Raw genomic sequence first — 22,439 nt, 5'->3', positions numbered from 1 at the left:
GGAGGCAGAGTGGCGTATAGAGGGTTAAAAAGGCATTTCTGGAGGCAGAGTGGCATTAAGGGGGTTAAAATGCATTTCACAGAGCACTCTGCCTCCAGAAATGCCTTATGCCCCCCATTTAACACATCCCCCGCCCCCCAAACTTACCGGAGCTTCTGTCATGTAGCCGGGGCAGCGTGTAGATCCCACGCACTTACGCTGCACCCGGAAGGAGGCGTGCCTAGCAGCGGGACTTGTCTGCGTCTATCGCGCAGACCTTCCCCGACTGTCAGAGATCAGAGAAATCTGATCTCTGACAGCCGGGGAAGGTCTGCGCAATGGCCGCAGACAACCCCCGCTACTAGCCACACCTCCTTCCGCTGCCCCAGCTGCACACCGGGGACTCAGAAGCACCGGTAAGTGGGGCGGGGGGGAACAGGAGGATCCAGGTCCCCTGCAGCTGCGGGGGATCTGGATCTTAGTGGTCTCATAGTGAGACCTATTTGAGGTCTGATTATAAGACGACCCCGATTATAAGACGAGGGGTATTTTTCAGAGCATTTGCTCTGAAAAAAACCTCGTCTTATAATCGAGCAAATACGGTATATATATATATATATATGCTTTAGACATGCATTTTTAACTACATAATATGTCAATAACAGCTGAACTGGCAGTTAGTTTTCATTCTTTAATATTAGACCCTGGTGCCGATATATATAAATATTAGAGCCTGCTGACATTATATATATACATATTAGACCCTGTTGCCAATTAATTTTATATTGAAAAAATTGGGCCCTGCTCCACGCTCCCTAGCATGCAATCACTTCCTGCACCAAAAAAAATATTTGCCACACTGAATCAGACATACAAATCCTGTATTTGCAGGTATACAATAATAATGCATGGAAACATAGCATTGCAGTTATAGATCAACAGAACACACAAACCCAGCATTCCAGGTATAGATCAACCGGAAATCACATGTAAACTTAGCAGTGAGGGTATAGATCAAATAAACACATGGAAACAGCATTGCAGGTATTGATTAACTGAATAAGACATACAAACCCTGTATTTGCAGGCAGTGGTGTCTCCAGCTTTCAGATATATGGGGGGACAGGGACCAGAGTAGGGGGGGGCAATTATAAAACGCTACATATACACTATATATATATATATATATATATATATATATATATAAAAACTGATTTAAATATGATTTCAAAATAACAGCTGAACTGGTAGTTATATATTAATATTATACCCTGCTGCCAATATATATGCCACTCTGCCTCCAGAAATGCCTTATACCCCCTATATGCCACTCTGCCTCCAGAAATGCCTTATAACTCCCTATATGCCACTCTGTCCCATGATATGCCTTTTAACCCCCTATATGCCAGAGTGGCATATAGGGGTATAAGGCATTTCTGGTGGCAGAAAACTTATCCTGCCAATTCTCCCTTTAGTGAATAGACCTAAAAGTAAATATTACAGACATATTTGTAAAAACTGTAGAAGTATAGCAAAAGTACTGTAGGGGTTCCTCTTTAATAGGTAAAACAAAATAAACCACTTCCCGTATTAGGAATATGGTAATTAGGATTTGCTATGCTGCACCGCGCAATGCCGGAAATGGTAAAGCTTTGTTTGGTGAATTGTTCGAACTGCCAGCCTATTGGCGGAAGCGGAAACGAGAGAAACCGGAACTACCAGGAGCTAGTTGTGGGCACGCTGTCGGCATCATCAGCTCGGTAATCCCGCGAAAAGAATTTGGCCAATCGATGATCGGTGTGTCGTTTGCAAAGGCCAATCGCAGCACGGTAGCCGCAAAGTAAGGAGTGTCCTTTGATCCAGCGTGTCATCGACGAGCGCGAACAGAGCGTCGAGAGAAATGTCGCTGACCTGCTACAGTGAGTGCATTTTACACGTGCCTTATAAATGTGACCAAATTGTAGTTAACCTGATGATATGGCCCTGCGAGAAGGAGGATTAGTGCTCACGGAACGTGCTAATTTAAGCGAATGTGATGTTTCTAATCACACCCCCCTTTCATGTACCTGGCCCTATTTTCTTTCGTGGTTTCCCTGCTAAGCTGAATAAAATGAGCTCCTTAAAACAAGAACTTTCGTTTATTATGCGATGGTTTATAGTATATTCGGTACTGTGACCCGGTATAAACCCATGCTTGTTATTAGACGCTGGCGGCAAGTGTCTGAAGGAGTGTTTTGTGGCGCAGTTGCAATGGAAGCTAAAAGGTGCCCCGGCATTCTACAGTTTATCCAGGGCTTCTGTTTTGTAAAAGTATATCTCTTCTGTACGAAGGTGTATTTTATATCAGATATAAAAATAGTGTACATGCTGTTCCCATGAGCTTATCAAGGCTTTAAATGTGATATGAAAGCAAACCTAAAAAAATAAAGGCTGCAAAGTAGTTTGAGGTGCTGAGTTACACCTTTAGACGCCTCTCACGCTTCTCCAAACTTGTGGTAAGTGTACACCACAATGCACAATCATTGATAAATACCATACGCGTCACGTAAGGAAGAAGAAACCCCAGTTTGTATTTTCATGCCCGAAATCATTTGGCTTAAGTTTTATTGTTGTATGCCATGTGAAACCAGAACGAGTCTTTTTCATCCAAGAGGCTTGTTTGGAAAGCCAGTTCTATGGATTGTTCCAGCCACGTTGGTTATATAATAAAATAAACAAGTCTCTCTCTCTCTTGTTTTTTTTTTTTTTTTTTACACATGCAGTTAGCAATGAGGTCACCGACCGCCCTTGTGTGTCCCCGCTTTCTGGACACGTGTTTGATCGGCGTCTCATTGAGAAGTATTTGGCCGAAAATGGAACAGATCCGGTGACCAATCAGCCGCTAAGTGAAGATCAGCTGATAGATATCAAAGGTTAGTAAATATTTTTGCAAGTCTTTTGATGCGTCTACACTTACAGCTCTGGACTAGCTGGTAATATGGGCGAGTATTTTTAATATGTCCATAGCACCAACCCTTTATGTAGAGATTAAAACGGAATATTACAATGTTGGTCTAGAATTAAATCCAGTCCTCCGAATCCACTTTTAATGAATATATAAGGCCAGTAACCTTTTGTTATGCCTCTCAGGGAGTCTAGTAAACCCAAACCCCGGGGGGGGGATAGGATTCTGTACGTAAACCTTACTGGCACTTCCTACTTAAGGGCAAAGTCTCCTAGTTATCTGGAGCTGAAAACACTTTCTAAACTAATAGGTGTCTTTTGGTACTTCATTTTTGTATATAACTGTATTTTGACAATGACTTATGCAATACTCGTGCTCTAAGTATACTTAAAACATACTTGACATGATTGAAGGCTACTCTGTTTAAATACAAATCTTGAAGCTGGTAATCTCTTACGAAGCAGATCATTGGCCTATGGTATAGTTTCACCTGTATTTAATGTGTCTTTTCAGTTGCTCACCCAATAAGACCCAAGCCACCATCTGCAACCAGTATCCCTGCGATCCTAAAGTCTCTGCAAGATGAATGGGTAAGGCCTACTTTTTTGTGTGTCTGGTGTTTCTTTGTAATGAATAAACCCCATTGAAGATGTCATATCAGTGCTATCAAGTTAAGGGTGAGCTGTCAAGAGAATTGTTTTAACTCTTTCACTATTCGCTGTAAAAAGTTGATATTTAATGTATTGATTTTTTTTATTCTACACAGAGGGTGGTAGATATATGAAACAGCCTCCCATCAGAAGTTGTAGTGGCAAATACAGTTAGGGAGTTTAAACATACATGGTATAGGCATAGGGTTATCCTGAATCTGACGAGACAGAGGACTGATTAAGCCCTACATGGCCAGACTGATAGTTAAAATAGGCTTGATCATTTTAAAGTGCAGCAGCCCACTGGGGCCTCTACTATTATTGTATATCACTTATACTTGTCTTGCATTATCTTACTATAGACTCCTTTACGTCAGCAATATTACTAACAGGTGGAACCATGTGTTTACAAATGCCTTAGATTGTTCTGTCTTAATTATGCTGTTTGTCCATAGGGCAGCAAAAAATGACATGTCATGTATAATACATAACGTTTTACATCTAATCGTAAGGAATATACTTGAAATATGGGAGATTTTGCTCATCGTGCATTAAATATCTGTAACCTTCCCAGCAGCCCCTGTAATACCCCACTTGCCTACATTTTCATTGCGGAGTTAATGGGGGTGGTGTTTACCTCTAATCTAGTGGATTGGTGAAGCCGCAGCAGGTCCTGTAAGGCTGTTTCCAAAAAGCCATCAAAGAAAAAGACTGCCATCAAATTCTACTTTAAGGCTTCTCAAGCAAGGAGGGCCTTTCTGGCACTATAATTGTGTATTAAGGAGACTTTGAAGAAATGTCACTGATTTAAGTCAAGTAGCTGAAACACCACTCCTGCAAACTCTTCAATCACTACTTTAGTGAATAAACCCTACTGTCTTGCATCTTTTCTCATAAGGGCATATATGTATTGTGTTTGTGATGAAATCACTTCTACAAAGACTGATTGGACATCACCATTGTTCACAAACAAACGTGTGAAATGTTTTTTTTCATGTTAGGATGCTGTGATGCTTCATAGCTTTACCTTGCGGCAGCAACTACAGACTACTCGCCAGGAGCTGTCTCATGCACTCTATCAGCATGATGCTGCTTGTCGTGTCATTGCTCGTCTCACCAAGGAAGTAACGGCTGCTCGTGAAGGTAACCTTATGCATCTAAGATTCTTGAAATTAAAAATTCAAATGCACTTTTATCGGTCTTTAAGTACAATATTTACTATGCATATTTAAGTTTTATGTTTTATAAACTTTGATTTGTGCCATTCTTTTTGTTTTACTCCTTGATGACGATTGACGTGCCTGGCACGACATGACTTTGAACAGGATCTATGATATACTGCCTCGATGTCGAGTTCAGCATCAGTGGCCATGTCTGGCCCCTCCCTGTTGCGTTAACGTCCACCATACTCTATTTAGTTGATCGCCTCCTGAGCTTTAATGGTGTCGCTGGAATGTCTTGATAGCGAGGCATTCAGCGACAACGAATACCCACCCCAGGACGCACTGTGACTATCACAACCACCACTGAGAGCTGTTGCCAATCACAAGATGGCGGCGTCCTTAAAAAAAAATAAAAATCCAAATTTACAATCTGAAAAATGCGCATGTCCCAAACAACTACCACAAAGTTTGACAGATAGTGGTGGTAGAATTAGTGCATGGGAAGCGTTAAAATACTAGCATTTGAAATACCCTGGGGGTGTCTTATTTATTTTTTAAAAATATATGGTTTGGATGCAGGTGAATTGTACTGTCTGGCTTCAGACATCTCCCAAATGTCATATGGGGCAGAATGACTGGTTTTAAAATAGCTATGTGTTATTTGTACTTATTACTGTATAATTTGCAAAAACCATGAAAACTTTGGGTATTACTCAACTCAGATTCTACTATTTCTCCTATTTAGCAGTCCTTTTCTTAATTTTTCACCATATTTTATACTTTCTTTTTATAGTAAATTATGATGCAATCAATATAATGAAAGCCCTTCTTGTCCTGAAAAAAACAATATAGAACTTGTGTGGCTTTATCGAATGAGAGAGAGATGAAAATTATAGCTACACACGAGCAACGCAAAAATGTTAAAACAGACATTGTCAAGAAGGGGTTAAGGGCTTGTCTTTGTTATATAGAATTTAGTGCTTAGGGATACCATTGACTATGCTTGTAGCGTATGAAAAACCACACTGTATTTTTGTTGTGATCTGCAGCTTTGGCTACTCTGAAACCTCAGGCTGGAATTTCTGTACCCCAAGCCAACCCCAATCCACAAGCTGGGGCAGCTGTAAGTATTGTGTATATTGTGTGTCTCCCCCCCCCCCCCCCTTTCTGTATGTTCTCCTTTCCAAGTGTCTTATTTGGTTTTGTCTCATACAGAGTGTTGGAGATGCCATGGACATTGGTGAACTGATAGGCATGTCAGCGGAGATTATACAGAAGGTAAACTACTCACAAGTGTTTATTCTGTATGTTTAGAAAAAGTGTAATGCCTAGTTATTAACAAGTTCTCTTTTCAGCTTCAAGACAAAGCAACAGTTCTCACTACGGAGCGTAAAAAGGTAAAGATGGAATAACTTGATTTCTGTTTTGTTTTTTGCTAATATCTCTGAAACTAAACTCCTCTCTCATGCTTTTCTCATTACCAGCGTGGTAAGACTGTGCCAGAGGATCTGGTGAAGCCAGAGGAACTCAGCAAGTATCACCAGGTTTCCTGTCATGTAGTAAGTACAAATGTTCTTTTCATTAGAGTTCGGTTGGGTATTTGTTTGACTGCAGTTATATATAAGTTACATTTTTCAGGGTCTGCACAGTGCTAGCGTTCCTGGGATCTTGTCTCTGGACTTGTGCCCATCAGACACCAATAAGACGCTTACAGGTTAGAAGGCTTCAAGAATGTGTTTGTATTGTCTATGAAGATCTAATTTGTTCCGATATCATGTTTTTATTTTTCCTTTTCTATGTATAGGTGGGGCAGATAAGAGTGTGGTGGTTTTTGATTCTGTCTCTCAACAAATCCTTGCTACACTCAAAGGTCACACTAAAAAGGTCACCAATGTTGTGTTTCACCCTTCACAGGTAAGGACAATGTTGGCCCCTCTGGTACAAAGGCTTCATCTTGCAGCAGCTACAACTTTTGTTGAGTCTGACGCTGTCTAAATCTTGTTACCCTTTCACAGGAGCTTGTGTTTTCTGCTTCACCGGACTCTACAATCAGAGTCTGGTTGGTTCCCGATGCCTCGTGTACACAGGTGCTCAGAGCTCATGAAGGGGCTGTGACTGGTCTCAGCCTGCATGCCACAGGAGATTATCTGTTGAGTTGTTCAGATGATCAGGTAATAAAACTCTGAATACATGTTCTTAATTCCTTATTAATCTGCACTGTGAAGATGCCCCTTCGTTTAATTGAAATACGCGTTGCTATATCCCTTTTACAGTACTGGGCGTTTTCTGACATTCATGTAGGCCGTGTCCTCACCAAAGTGACTGATGAAGCATCTGGATGTGGTAAGCGCTTGCTTCATTCAAAGAAAACATAAGATGAATTTCTCTTGTTTATGCCTGTATCTCACACACCAGTGTTTCTTTGTTGTTTTTTTATATATATATACAGCTCTTACCTGTGCCCAGTTTCACCCTGATGGTCTTATTTTTGGCACTGGAACAATGGATTCACAGATTAAGATCTGGGATCTTAAGGTAAAACATCCAAGCAATCTATTCTTGCTGTTCAATGAATTTGGCTCCAGTTGCTTTCCTATTTGTGTGTGTGTTAAGATTCCTGTGTATTAATGACCTACATTTCTTATTCTGATCTTTAATATGCACACTATTTTCCCTAATTTCTCTAGGAACGTTCTAATGTGGCTAATTTCCCCGGTCATTCTGGCCCAGTGTCTTGCATAGCATTCTCAGAGAACGGGTACTATCTGGCTACAGCTGCTGACGATTCCAGTGTCAAACTGTGGGATTTGAGAAAGCTTAAGAATTTCAAGACTCTGCAACTAGAAGAAGGATACCAGGTATTGTTTGCTGCCGGGGCACTGATTGATTATTGTGCTGCCATGTATTAAAAGGGGATCTGGAGGATTGATGATCGTTCACATCAAGGGCTTAGAGAATGGGTTTTTGGTGGAGTCAGTATTGCTATTTTATTGAATACAGTCAAGTGCTAGTGGATACTGGACATAGATATGATGGCATCCTTTCACAACAGGAAACTTGAGACCAAGCTTCAGGGGAGTTCTGGTGATCTAACTGGCCCATGCCGATCTGGTTTCCAGAGGTTATTAGATTGTGTGTCAGGCCCAATAAGGCTCGAAACCAAGCTGTACCTATTTTGCATCCAAATCCAATTTACTGGAGATTAAGGGCCTAGGTCAGCCAAATATTGTGTTTCCTTCAGAAAGTATTTGGAGAAGGTCTTTACCTTACTACTAGAAGGTACAGGTACTGTAATAAGTGCTTTCTTCACCTAACTCGTATTATATCTTTAGGTACACGTTTTTTCCAGCTCACTTTAACACCACCTTCTCAAAAAGTATCAAGATTACTCACAAGACTGCTTTGCTTTAAAGCTTTATTTAAGCTTGTGTTTCACCAGCGTTCTAACCCTAGGGTCCTAACCCATTTCCACTCTTATTGAAAGAACCCAACACCCAGTTCCTGAGATTCCTCCAGTGAACATTTGTTCAAGAGCCCTAGTTGTCTTCTGACTCTGGCCCCAACTTGTGTGATTTTAATAAGTCCTTTTCTTATAGGCCTAAAACGCCTCCTTTCCTTTGTATTCATCTTTCCTTTCTTTGAATTTGCTAAAAATCAACACTGCGCGAACTGGTGTCTTGTCCAAAAAACTCATATGGTATAGTTGCTTTCTAAAAAAACCTTTATTCCTGTTTAGGTTCGCTCCCTTGTATTTGATCAGAGTGGAACATATCTGGCTGTCGGTGGAACAGATATTCAGGTTTATATCTGCAAGCAGTGGGCCGAAGTTCTGCATTTCACAGGTAGTTTGCTGATTTTATTTTTTTTCTCCTCTGCACTCTTATTTGAGCTATCTGGTCAACACAGACAAAACCATAACTAAACAAAAGTTGGCATGACCTACTAAGGTTACAAATATGTCAGGTTAAAGCAGTGGTGATATTTAGTTACATAATTATCTAATACCTTTTTGCAATAAATATTTCGGCAGAACTTTAGGGGCTTAAAAATGTTTTATTACAGTACAAAACTATCTGCAACAGTTGTCAAGTGGTACATTTACACAATTTTTAAATACATGAATCTTGCTTGTGTTTTTCATTGTTGAACACTAATTGTGAAAGTAATTTGTTCTGATTGTCAGAATATTTGTTTGCATCCTTAATGTCATAACTGCACGCATCACAAATAACTATTCCTGTTCCCTCCTTCAGATCATAGCGCTGTCACAACTGGTCTGGCCTTTGGCCAGAATGCAAAGTTTTTAGCCTCTACTGGGATGGATCGAAGTCTGCGTTTCTACAGCTTGTGATCTGAAAGTGTGCCTTCTCCACATGGCTGATTCCAGATTTGTAAATGTTTTACCATGCTTAAAGATTGTAACGTGTTACACTTACGTTTTGTATGCAACATCCCTGCAGGTGATAAATGTAAAGTCTTGGAAGTGTTTCTTCTGTGTCCCACAGGGTCCCAACAAACTTAATTTGTAAAAGAGAAAACCAGCTTATTTTAGTACATGTGTCTAACACACCTCAAGTGTGGCTCAGAATGTTGTGTATTGTAGCATGTAGTAGTCTGGTAAGTATTTTCTTGCGAGAACGAAATAAAATGACTTGACCCACTATCAAACGATTGGATATTTTCTATCTCATCTGCAAAAACGCTGCAATTTTCTTTTATAAACACCCCTTTTGTGTGCTGTCCTTTCTTCCAAGCTGTCCTGTTCTGGGCTTGCCTTTGCCTGCATTCATGAATTATTTGCTGTTTCTAAACTGTTTTGTTCCAGTATTTTGTATTTCTTAGTAATAAAAAGTTCTTAAACCTGACTAGTGTTGTGGGTGTTTTTTTTTTTTTTTTTTGTTTTTTCTTTTTTTATGTGGCTAAGCTAGCAGTAGATCAACTTTCATTGTATGTAAAGAATGTTTAAGGAGCCATGATATCTATGAGGAACAACTCCTCCGGAATGAGGTAGGCTAAGAAAACTCTTCCATAAATTTCACTTCCATAGTACAAAGCTTGTGCATTCCGATTTGTACAAATCTCTCGTAACGAAAATTAACAGCAAAACCTCTGAAATTTCATGGGGGTTTGTTTTGGTGCTCTTTCAGGAGGTTGAGTGCGAAGGAACCTTATGTAGCAGTCTACCTAATAAATAATAGGTAGAAGTAGCCGAAAGTGTCAAGGAGACCCGTGGACTGACTCCACTGTAGGAATCCTCCTTGCCATGAATGCTCAATTGGCCAAGGGATTAACCCTTCATACTCCCCTAAGAACTAGCCGGGACTTAGTACGGGGTAAAACAGAACTGAGTTTATTGAAGACGGCATGGATATTTATCCACCACACGTAATAGGATTAGGGGTATAATCTCAACAACCACCAGACAGCCTGGCACTGCATAGAGTTCTATAGCCAGCAATGCATTCCCCAAAAAAGTGTTTTAAGGTGATCCAGAGGGAGCGGCGTCAATCCCAGGGTGGGTACCAATGGAGAGCTCGGGGTCCGAAGATGTTGTGGTCCAAAAACCATATGATCCGTTGTCGGGCTGCTGGGTCACAATACAGTTCTATGGCCAGCAATGCCCACCAACAGTCACCGCCGCAAATTCATGGAACTCTACGGCGGCTAGGAACCACAGCGATGCCTGCTGACGACTGGATTCGGGTCGCTATGGACAAACCGATGTCCCACCATGTCGCTCTTCAGAAGTTACATTAAGCTCCTGTTGGGCAAAACTCTGTGTGACAGAGACGCACGCTCCGACTGAGTAGCTCCACAGTAGAGATCTTCCTTGCCGCTTGTCATGGAGGGCTCTGTGCTTTGGACTCCTGGAAGGGATCTGAGGGCCAACCTCCTTCCTACAGACTATGGGCCCTGGCCTTGGAAGGTGGTGAGGTGGGTACAGGGGGTCGATTAGAACTACTTCCCCCGGTACGGAGTGCCATGTTTCTCCAAGTACCAGAGACTCTAAAGACCATGAAGCTTGGACACAGATTTGCAGCATAGAGTTTTGCGTTTTGGTATGGGGTTTATGTGGTTTTACTCTCCATCGGGTCAGGACAAGACAGAGGGCTACATGGCCAGTATTCACACCAGGATCTGATATTGAGCACGTTTCAGCCAGAAACCAGGTAAATGCCCATGTTTACCATCCTCCCCACAGACTACAATAGCGACCCACTACTGGGCTGTGGAGGACCTGATGGAGAACGTTGTGTGGTTTGCTGTGTCTATTGTATGTAAATTACCCCATTGTACTGTTTAAATACTGGTGTGTTTCCAAATAAACTGAGTCCTGTTTTTTTTCTCTCAACATGAGTGCGGTCTGATGCTGGGGTGAGCTGCTTATGATACTTTGTTGTCCTCTTTAGGACAATAGTCATACTGTGTAGCTAAGCTTCAGCTAGCCACAGTGCCAATGCAGTTCCTGTGCAGCGGCATCCTCCCTTTTCTCTACAATGCTCGTTCTGTCTGTCGCTGAAGGGGTTAATCACTTGTGTCCCAGCATGAGGAAGCAATGTTTGGCATGAGTACCCAGTGGGGGTACAGGGGTAAAACAGAACTCAGTTTATTAAAGACAGCGCAGATATATGCCGAGGGAGTGGCGTCAGTCTGGGAGTACCAATGGAGAGCACAGGGCTCGACGATGTTATAGTCCAAAAAGCAATGTGATCCGACGTTGGGACACTGAGTGACGGCCACGGAAACTTCCCCGGGAATAGTCTACGCAGTAGCTGGGCCAGAGTTCCATAGCTGTGGCTGGGTAAACCCCGGTCTTAAAGATTGGTAATAAAACCAGGGTTCCCAAACAAATAAAACCAGGGCTTCCTCTCTGTAACCACCACTGTGTCTTGCCTACCACAAGCTTACTCAAAAGAGCAACATGGTGGGGCAAAGAGCGTTTGTAGCTGTCGGCTTGTAGAGTCCCCATAGCCGACTAGTTCATGGGAGTCTGGTTCCGGCAGACCAGACAGGGTTTCCCAGTAACCCTGTGCCCCCAATGAGCACAGGGTTACTTAGAGATAATATGGAACTGGGCAGGCAGGTAAGGAGTCTCCCCAGGAATCTTCCACTGCCCCCATCCAAAATTCAAACATACCTCCATGTGTCCTCAGCCTTAGAGGGTTACTGTGACACTCTGTGGTAGCAACGGAGAGGGAGCTAATTGGTTTTATTACCAAGCTTATGACTGAGGTTTTCCCAGCCACGGCCTGGCTCCTGCACGTACTATTCCTGTGCAAGTTTCCGACACCATCGCTCAGGGTCCCGACGCTTTCTGGACCATATCATCCTCGGATTCGCCATTGGTACCCCAGGACTGATGCAGCTCTTTGACGGGTGGACATTGCTAGCCATAGAACTGTATGGAGGCGCCAGGCTGTCTGGTAGTTGATGGGCTAAACCCCTAATCCTATCACATGTGTGTATAAATATATCCGTGCTGTCCTCAATAAACAGAGTCCTGTTTTACCTGTACACTAAGTCTTGGCTAGTGTTTGGGGGAATATGAAGGGTTGATCAATTGAGCTTTCAGCGGCAAGGCAGAATTCTACGGCGGACCTACCCAGTCCGAATACAAGTCTCTATCACAATAGGGTTTAACATCTCCACGTATGCACATTATGAACACAGGTTTGTGTGATCCCGAAAATTCGGAGTTAACAAGACTCCATTGCATTAGGGTCCTCCTACACCAAGAATCAACAAGGGCCTTAACTTATTTGCCATTCACCCATCCGGGGACTACAAAAGCCTTTGTGTTATTTACTTTCCCAAAGTTAACTGCATTATACTGACCAACATAATCACACGCCATACAGAAACAATATGTAGCGATGTCACCAATTTTACCACGTTTAAAACATACCAGCGGTCTTTCTTTGAGCTGATCTCTGCCTAAAGAACCAATTTACTGTTTTACCAAGAATCAGATTGGGCAGGGCCCTATTTGGAGAATCCTTTCACACATGTTGAGAAGGGCTTTCTGGAAGAGGGATGGCTTCACTAAAACTTCCCATCTCTCGCTTTTACTTGGTTTATGAGTAACACGGGAACCTTCTGAAACTTGAACGCATAATCCAAGGAACTGCATGTGTGTGTGTTGTGAGAGCCCTTTGGAAGCAGTTTGATACACTGTGTCAGGATTATCACGTCCATGAGTTTAGTTACTGAACAAGTAGAGTGTTTTAGCCACTTATAAGCTGTTGAGCAAAAGCTCAAGGAGGAGTACCCACAACAAACATTTTGTTTCTGAACCTGTTTCTATGACATTCCCCTTTCTAGTCCAGGATGGTTTACTATAGCAGATATTAGTGTGCCATGGTACTCAGCATCTACGTCCCCCAAACCCTGATAAGCAGCTTGTGCTTCACCAGTTAATGGAGCCAGTCTTAAAGTCCAAGTAGCTTTTTGCCACTGTGCCAGTGTTGCAAGTCTCTCAAATGCTGTCAGGTAGGCTCCATGATCACCCATCTTAGTCAGGGCACTGGAAAAAGTCTCCTTGACCAAGCCTTCTGCATGTAATAGATTAAGTTGGAACTCCTGCTGCTGTCTCTTCTGTTGTTCTTGCTGTTTTGTCATCCACTTGAAGGGCTTTTCTAACTCCATTTTCCTAACAAACAAAAACACAATCCTAGTGCAGACTGTCTGTAATTCACATATATGTAATAAAACAGTGTCACCAATGACGTGAACCAAGTGAAAAGAAAAAAGTGAAAAAGAAATAATAATAAATGTTCAAGACAAGAAAGACTTCACAAAATTGGGGCGCAAGTACATGTAGAGAAAACAAAAAACAACAATGATAGTGCAGTAAGAAATGTACACTTAATAGTGTATATGTGCAGTGCACTCACAAGTGTAGCAGTATGGGAAGCTCATCAAAAAGGAGACCAAAATGCTGGAGTTCTTCTTCCAATCTGGAAATGTACAGACAGAGACCCAAATGGTGCAGTATCTTTTATCCAAAATTTTAATAATAAAGATTAAAAGCACTTACAAAACTGGTGGCATAACTCAAATGATGTTATGCAAAATCAGCCATATAGTGTAAAATCCCGAGAATAGAACGGCAAATCAGACGTCCACAGATAGGTCAGGATCCAGAAATATATAAAATAACAATAGCATAAAATAAATAAATGAATTCTCAACGCGTTTCGCCGTATTAATCAACTAATCAGCTTTTTGGTCTCCTTTTTGATGAGCTTCCCATACTGCTACACTTGTGAGTGCACTGCACATATACACTATTAAGTGTACATTTCTTACTGCACTATCATTGTTGTTTTTTGTTTTCTCTACATGTACTTGCGCCCCGACTTTGTGAAGTCTTTCTTGTCTGCAATTCACACACAGTTAATTTAACAGCTGAGGTACTCTTACTATAAAAAAATGTAAGTCAGGCACATCCCCACTCCATACTTCTCATCTTCTCCACACTTTAGTTTAGATAACAGCGCTGCCACCATATGCAATGGAGTGGACCCTGTTGGATTGAACACGAACCAAATATATCTTTTCTGCAGTCTATTATTTTCAATTGTATGGAGTTCCCAACTCCTCAGCATGCAAATACTTCAACACTGTTGCATTCACAGCGACATAAAATATACAAGTTTACACATATAACAAAACCTCCATGTCACAATCCTGGGTTAAAAAGTGGCATTTAATATTCAGTGGTTGTGATTTCTATATAATATACCTGTGTGATTGTTTTATGTGCCTTTGTTCTCCCTCATGTGCCACCCCTGTCCATGTTCCACATGTCCTGCCCACATACTTTAACCCTTCATATCCTGGACGGCATCGGCCACACCAGCGCACCCTTTTCCCCACTATTAACCCACAGGGGGGTGGGGTACGGATCAAGACCGATTCGGGTTAGGAGCCTCCCGTGGATTCTCGGTCGCTGGGACTTCCGGTTGAGCGGCAGACACACCCTGGCTATCTTGCGGTCTGTCCCGGGGAAACTGATATATAATTACAAGAAATTCATAAATGCAAGAATTATTGCTGGGCCGAGCACAGGAGGGAGAATAAAATGAAAATTAGTTATTTTTACTAATATGTTTCCACAACACAAGGGGGAGGTCACTTCTGGTTCCTATAGGTACACCTTCCCTCTGCTTATACCACCTCTGGGCCAGCTTGGAAACTCGAGATGAACTGGAAAAAGTATAAATGTAATGGTAGGAAATTGGTCAATGTGCTTACTAGGGGCCAAGATCTAATTTTGAGTGAGTCGCCATCTTTCCTTGCCGGAGCCCTACGGACAGAAAAACTGTTACTTTCCCATTCAAGTGAGTAGTTAGGTTTTCTGTAATTTCTCCTTTTTATTTTTATCTGGTGTAAATAATCTGTTTATCGTCTTTTTTTTGTATGCACTGTGACTATTTTTGTTTCATAATAAATATTCCTTTATTAAGTTCTGCCTTTGTCTGGTAAAGACTCACCATCCCGATTAGACAAATTTATTGGTAATTTGAAATCACATAGTTATTGTGTTAAAGTATATTGTGTGGGTTCTTAGTCTAATTCGCTTGGGGGCCAAGGCACCCCATTTATAAATTGTCTTGGTGGTGGAAGCATTATGATATTAGTTATATCATTATAGTTAATTGTGGGTGGTATTACAGGTGGATATTCTTATTTTTATCACTATTTCCGGTCTAGGGCAGACAGATGAATTTTAACCCTTTTACCACCAGAACCAAGTCATGCGCATGCTTGGAGTAGGGTGTGTTCATGACAACAATGATACCCAAACACACACACCAGGACAGGCTCTGGCACACCGACACCCGCATCAGTACAGGCTAATCTACACAAAGCATAATAAAATGCTTTCCAAACTGGTTTGTGGTTTGTGTGTTTTCCCCTTGTGTATTGATGCTCCAGCCAGGCCCCCTTTAGTTTTAATGTATTCCCCCCACACTCGGATATTGCGATATCGAGGCATGTCAGCAACAACGATTACGCTTAGGAAAATTATGCAAATAAGAAATTTACATATTAACAGAAATGCCTATAACATAAAATATCCTAACAATACCTAATATTAACTATAAAAAAGGATGTGTATGTGTGCATGTTATTATGTGTACATGTATGGTGTTGCAGTGGCAATGTGTGTGAATGTATGTATGTATGTATGTATAAGGTGTTAGATTATGTGTATGTATGTATGTATGTATGTATGTATGTGTAAGTGTAGACTTGCCCCTGACCATTATCACACATAATTCATAAGTCATATCCCCAAAACACTATCTCATGTATGAAGGTAGTGTGTACTGTGCTCTCAACCACCCAACCACCACTATAACCCCACCAAATAAAAACAGGAGACTGAACTGGATTACTTTATTAAAAACACCATATCAAAACTGTGTTGGCCTAAAACACTATTACATAACATAACATAAATACATAGATAAACAACCAATGCATAAATACAAAATCATAAAACCCTTCAAAGATGTCCAACACAGTAACAGAACTTAACCCTGTCCTTGCCTGCCACTCACCAACGAACAGTCCAAAGCACAGGTACCCCCCCCCCCTCGTCCAAACAACCACGACAGCTAACTTCCGCTGGGCCAAACCAATGCTAACCACCAGCAGGCCATAAGCTCGGTGGGCACGTCCATAAACACATCAGAAGTCAGGGGACCTCGTCCTAGATACCCATTGAATACCAGACACAAATTTAGACACCCACCTATTCAACTTAATCCTAGTCCGTTGGTGCCAATAATTCAGAGCAATAACCTTGGACAAACAATCCGGACCTCCGGAAACAAAACCATAACCCACGACAAATCCCGAATAATAACATCCCCCAACGCCCTAACTGGCACTACTCCCAACCCCCCCCCCCCCAACTGAACCACTAGGACTACTCCCAACCCCCCCCCCCCCAGCTGTACCAGCTCTGGAAGAAGATGCACCCACTGTATCTCACGCCTCCGGAACCACCGCACCTCAGCCCACAAAGGCGAAAACCCCAACTGCTCCCCATTCGCCCGCTTCCTGGCCCAGAACACAAATGAATGAATGATGAGCCACACCTAGGACGTGCAAAGAACAGAAAACATGAAGATGGAAGGTCCAACCTAACATGGACCTAAAATGCCCAGACCTCCAACGCCAAATACACCGCACCAAAGAGTCGGGCAAACCCACCCGGGTAGCTTCCGTTGCTCCCATGGACTAGGCGGCTACGAGAGCTCTACAAGCTAGGAAATGCTTGACGCACCTGACCGGTACCTAGCCCCAAACTCATGGAACTGTGCCGCAGCTAGAAACCACGGCGATGCCCGCCGACAATTAGAACAGCAATGCTACGGAGGCCCTTTGCCCCACCACGTTGCTCTTTTGAGGGTACATTAAGCTTATGGTGGGCAACACTGGGTGGTGGTTACAGAGAGGGAGCTTTTTTGGAAACCCTGGATTTATTACCAATCTTTAGGACCAGGGTTTACCCAGCCGCAGCTATGGAACTCTGGCCCGGCTAACAAGCGGACTATTCCCCGAGGATGTGCTCTCTATTGGTGCCCCGGGATTGACGCCGCTCCCTCGGGATCACCTGAGTGAATCTTTGTCGGGTGGGCATTGCTGGCTATAGAACTGTATGGCGACACCGGGCGGTCTGGTGGTTGATGGGATTATACCTTTAATCCTATCATGTTTGCTTTATATATATCTGTGCTGTCCTCAATAAAGAGAGTTCTGTTTTACCCCTACACTAAGGTTTGGCTAGTGCTTGGGGGAATATGAAGGGTTAATCCCTTAAGGAAGATCTCTACGGTGGAGCTACTCAGTCCAAGAACGGGTGTCAGGACCGGGAACTGCCTCCTACCTCGCAGGGAGGATCGCCGTCACGGGGGACGGGTTACTGGCACCGGACTCCTTGTGGCGCGATCGCTTGTCTGCGGGGAAGGCCATATCCCCGGTCTCGATTTTGCCGCACACCGCGCTTGGCAAAAGCGCACGCTTTCCTCGTGGCGCGGGGCGTGGCTACGTTCCAGAGGGTGGAGGGAGGCAGGAGGGAGCTGCCAATCAAAGGAGGAGCAAGTATCCATTACCCCTATCCTTCTCATACCAAGGGGAGGGGAACAGGTGTGCAGAGGAGGTAATCGGGTGTGAAGGGGAGGGGACATCTAATCATAGATCCTATAAAGACCCAATAGCCCCCTCACAATTTGCTTGCTAGTTGAGCTGTGTTTCCTGTGGATTCACTATCACCTACTTCCAGAAGATTTTGAACATTCTACTTGACTTTACAGTATTTAACCCTTGGCTCCCCTTTTTGGATTCCTCTACTTGCCTTTGGCCTTTATATTGGAACCGTGACTTCGGTTATGAACCTACACTGCCTGCCTTTCACCTTGGAACAGTTTTATTGACTACGCTGCCTGCCTTTGACCTTGGAACTGTTTGATTGACTATGCTGCCGTTTTACCTTTTGTTGGGACTGTATGCTTAGTATTTGTTGCTCATTAAAACCCTGCTTATCCAACCTGCGCTACGCTCCATTTCTGATTCTGACAACGGGTCTCCTTCACGCCCACCATGGGACCCAGTTGAACCCAAGCACCCTTACCCATTACATCGGTCTTAGACTGACGAATCCAAAAACGTAAGCCCCTGGAGCTGGAATCAATGTCCTCCACCAGAACACCCCTAGGAACCCACTTACTTGGGCTAACCAACTCCCTGTTAGGACAACGTGGCGGGCCTCGGGTACCCCGGCTGGATACACCCGTCGATTCTTTGTTGCTTCCTCCCGGAACCACAAGGGTTAACAATTTCCAGCGCTAGACTATACTAGCGGGGAAGGAACCAGGAATCTGGCTTAGATTCTTTGATAAACGAGCACCGTAGCTCGCCGAAGCGTATCCGGATCCGGGTCTGTGACTGTCCTGAGAAGGACTAGCAAGCCCCTAAAGCATTAGACAAGACTAATGTCCAGGGAAGTGACACACTTTATTGGGAAACACACAGGCTTATATACAGGTTAGGTGATAAAAAGGTCATAAATCAGGACACATCTTAGGCCACGAGCCCCGCAATGTCATCGTTCTCAGGGTGATCCCGAAGGAGTGGAAGTGATCTTAGAGGTGCCGAGGGGGCGCTCAGGGACCAGGAAGATCTGGTCTAAAAAGCGACATAATCGGTAAACGGGGCCCCGAGCGACAACAGTTTAAAGTTTCCCCGGGATGAACTACGAGATAGTGGGCGTACATTCGGTAGCCGTGTCGCTCGTTTTCCGCTCCTCCGTAAGTCCCCGCGACCAGGCATCCATGGGAGGTTTTTTCCACGAATTGTTCCTGCTCCGTACCCCACCCCCTGTGTGTTCATAGCAAGGGAAATGGTGCGGTAGTGGGGCTGATGGTTGTTAAAGTATGTGGGCAGGGCATGTGGAACATGGACGGGGCAGCACACGAGGGAGAACAAAGGCACATAAGAGATTTACACAGATGGATATACATAACAATCACAACCCCTGATTATTAAACAGCACTTTTTAACCCATGGTTGTGACAGACAAGAACCTCCCTTGATGAGTAGCCGGCCGAGTTAAAATGGACAGCGACAAACCAATGTCCATTTGGTCCCAGCTGATAGATGGCTGTTTTACCGCCACCAGCCCAAACCACCATGCGTCCTACACACATTCCAATTTGATCCTGATAGGTAAGTGCCGAACATTTCTCAGGGCACTTTTCGCATATCACGCTCGCAAATATCGAAAAGGCTTGAATCCAATTCCCAAAAGTCTTGGGAAGTCGCCTATACGGATATTTCTCCTTATCCGCCCCATCCTTAACTGGCGGAGGAGCCTCCTCTAGCGATAAAAGGGAGAAAATCTCAAGGAATTCACGTTTCCAAATGTTTTCTTTGGTCTCCTGCTTCAAGTGCAGGCCCAAAAGACCCGACCAACAAACACACATACGCCACACCACGAGCCACGTCAGCCACCCCAGCAACCGGATTAACCACCTCCCCGCCGCTATGGAACCTCCCACCGGGCCCGTCGCCTCTGAGCTACCCTCACCGACAACCGAAACTAAAGGGGGAGAATCCGGTACCACCTCCCCCAGCACACACCCCGACTGCTCGCAACCGAATCTGCCCGTCAAACTCTATCCCAGCCTGTCTGGATTGCCCCCCAGCGCTCCCACTCATCCAAAAAAAAAACCTGCAAAAATTCCCTGCAAAAATTCCCCCAAGGACGAACCCCGGGGGAACCCCCAACCCGGACAACCCCCAAATACTCACCGCAAAGCACCTGGCAGACCTCCTGTGGCGTCGTACCCACAGCCATGCTGCTGGAAGGTCCAGGAAGCACCACTGTCATGGGCCCTAGCCCAGGAAGCCATCACCAGGCACCGTAATAACTGGGGATAAGGGTGTGGAAAAGGCCTCCTCACCAGAGGAGTCACCCGGCATCAAATCAAACCCCCACCCCTCCCAAGCAGACAAGTGGGCTGCAGCTCACAGGGGAGCCCCCACGTCACCCTCACAGGACCCCTGGTCGTCCTCTGAGTCATTTGCCTTAGTGGGTACCCAAGCCACCCTCCATGTAGCACTGTTGGGCCTACTCATCCCTCCTGCTGCTTGCACTGACCGGGGTCACCCAAAAGGCACCCTATATCCCCAGAGAACTTACCCACACTCATACATGGTCCCTGTCCATTAAGCTACGCTTTATCTCCAGCTATCATCATAATAATATTCCTCCTGACCATGATGTTCACTTCCCATATTGCACCAAAATCATCCCCCTCTAACTCTATACTTCCCATTTATACCTTCTCCCAGATGCCCCAATTTACATTCTTACATCTCCCCAGTCTCTGAGTCTGTCAATCCGCCTGCAGTGGGGTCTTGCTCTTTGGGTCTGCCCGCCAGCATCATGCCAGAAATTAAGTCGTATCCACTGCGGTGCTGTCTGCCAGATATGCAGTGGATGGGAGATCTGTGCCTCAATCGGAAGCCAAACATACATTCAGATGGGCGGTCTTGATACACATACACTGCCCTTAAACATGCCTGCCCATACACACATATACACTGCCCATATAAGCAGCCCTGCCCATACACACACATATACACATGCCTGCCTAAAACAGGCCGACCTGTTACAGCTGCCAAACTGTGCTTCCTTCTGCCGAGACACTAGCGGTGAACCTCTTTAATGCCAGACAGAATCAGCGTTGTAGAGAAGAAAGGGGATACCTCTGCACCAGAGCAGGGTTGGCGCTGCTGATAGCCCTACTGTAGCATATTCAGCGCTTGCACTGCCCTGAAAAGGACAGTGAGTTATTATACCAGCCCACCCCAAACATCAGACAGAACCAATGTTGAGGTCAGAATATTATAATATAAAGTAACACACTTTATTGGAAAACACACAGCCTTTTATAAACAACAGAATCAGATAAGGAGTATAAAAATGTTATCATAACAATACCATTGTACCTTGGCATCACAGTCTGGCCACTACGTACTGCAATGTCCGTATGACCCAAGTCACTGGTTTCGGGGTGATCCTGAGGGAGTGGCCGAAATCTCGGGGTGACACTGGATAGTTTGGGTTCCATAGATTATCCAGTCCAAAACGCTCTTCGATCAGTGGGCAGGTCCCCTAACAGTTCAAAGTTTCCCGGGAAGAGGCTCCATAGCCGCGTCTGCACCCCACCAAATACCAAACAGATCCACAAAACAGCGCTCTCAGGCGTCCACAATATCTAGGGTCAAACATCAGCAGGCACTTCCGTAGGTCCTGCTAAAATGGTTAATCCAGGAGGGTACGGTACACAAGGGGTGTGAGTATATTCAACAGGGAAAACATATTAAAAGGGGTTAAGAATAACCCCCTGAGGCTGACACATTGGCGTATGGATGGAGGGGGGCACTGATGGATTCCTTGGGAAACTCCCTGCCTGCCCAGTCCCCTCTTATGTCTAAGTCACCCTGTGCTCATTGAGGGGCATAGGGTGACCGGAAACTCCATCTTGCCTGTTTTAACTAGACTCCCATAGTAGCCAGCTCTACATGGCTGGAAGCCCTCTATGCACCTGACCGGGACCTAGTTGCAAATCCATGAAACTCTGCAGCAGCTAAGATCCACGGCAAAGCCTGCCGACATTTGTTGCTATGGACGTCTATTGCCCTACCATGCCGCTCTTTTGGGGTTATACTTGGCTCATGGTGGGTCACAATCAGAGGTGGTTACAGAGAGGGAGCTCATTTGAGAACCCTGGTTTTATTCCCATACTTAGAACCAGGGTTTACAGCTCTGGAATTACTGGCCCAGCTATCGTATGGACTATTCCCAGGGATGTTCGCAGTGCTGTCGCTCAAGTTGTTCTTTGGTCCACAACATCCTTTGACTTTCCTGAGCTCTCCATTGGTACCCCAGGATTAACACAGCTCCCTCAGAATCACCCTAAAAATTGAGACTCTTTTGCCAGATGGGCATTGCTGGCCATACAACTGTATGGAGGCACCAGGCTGTCTGGTAGTGATGGGATTATACTCCTGATCTAATGATGTTTGTGTGCATAAATAGCTGTGTTTTCCACCTCAACATTAGTTCTGTCTGATGAGGTGGGCAGCTATGACAAGTTATTGTCCCTTTTTAAGGACAAA

General features: G+C 44.2%; 1 protein-coding gene across 1 annotated transcript; it reads left to right on the top strand.

The window, feature by feature from the left end:
* Positions 1-1,879: 1,879 nt before the first annotated feature.
* LOC149280603 (pre-mRNA-processing factor 19-like) lies at positions 1,880-9,087 on the top strand. Its single transcript, XM_089500373.1, has 16 exons — positions 1,880-1,898; positions 2,742-2,891; positions 3,437-3,513; positions 4,575-4,716; positions 5,786-5,859; positions 5,952-6,014; positions 6,092-6,133; positions 6,221-6,295; positions 6,375-6,450; positions 6,541-6,650; positions 6,752-6,907; positions 7,010-7,079; positions 7,186-7,271; positions 7,424-7,594; positions 8,473-8,578; positions 8,990-9,087. Exons 1-16 carry the CDS (start codon positions 1,880-1,882, stop codon positions 9,085-9,087), a joined length of 1,515 nt encoding a protein of 504 aa, XP_089356499.1.
* The last annotated feature ends 13,352 nt before the right edge of the window (positions 9,088-22,439 follow it).

The sequence above is a fragment of the Sceloporus occidentalis genome, unplaced genomic scaffold (assembly GCF_023333645.1).
Source record: "Sceloporus occidentalis isolate IW3139 unplaced genomic scaffold, rSceOcc1.0.p SCAF_152, whole genome shotgun sequence".
NCBI classification, from domain to species: domain Eukaryota; kingdom Metazoa; phylum Chordata; class Lepidosauria; order Squamata; family Phrynosomatidae; genus Sceloporus; species Sceloporus occidentalis.
This window is presented reverse-complemented; position numbering and strand designations above follow the sequence as displayed.

What these genes read in the sequence shown, in the direction of transcription:
- LOC149280603 (XM_089500373.1), top strand. An exon ending in AGTCTCTGCAAGATGAATGG is followed by an intron (nt 3,514 to 4,574) that starts GTAAGGCCTACT and finishes TTTTCATGTTAG; the next exon opens with GATGCTGTGATGCTTCATAG. An exon ending in CAGCGGAGATTATACAGAAG is followed by an intron (nt 6,015 to 6,091) that starts GTAAACTACTCA and finishes TTCTCTTTTCAG; the next exon opens with CTTCAAGACAAAGCAACAGT.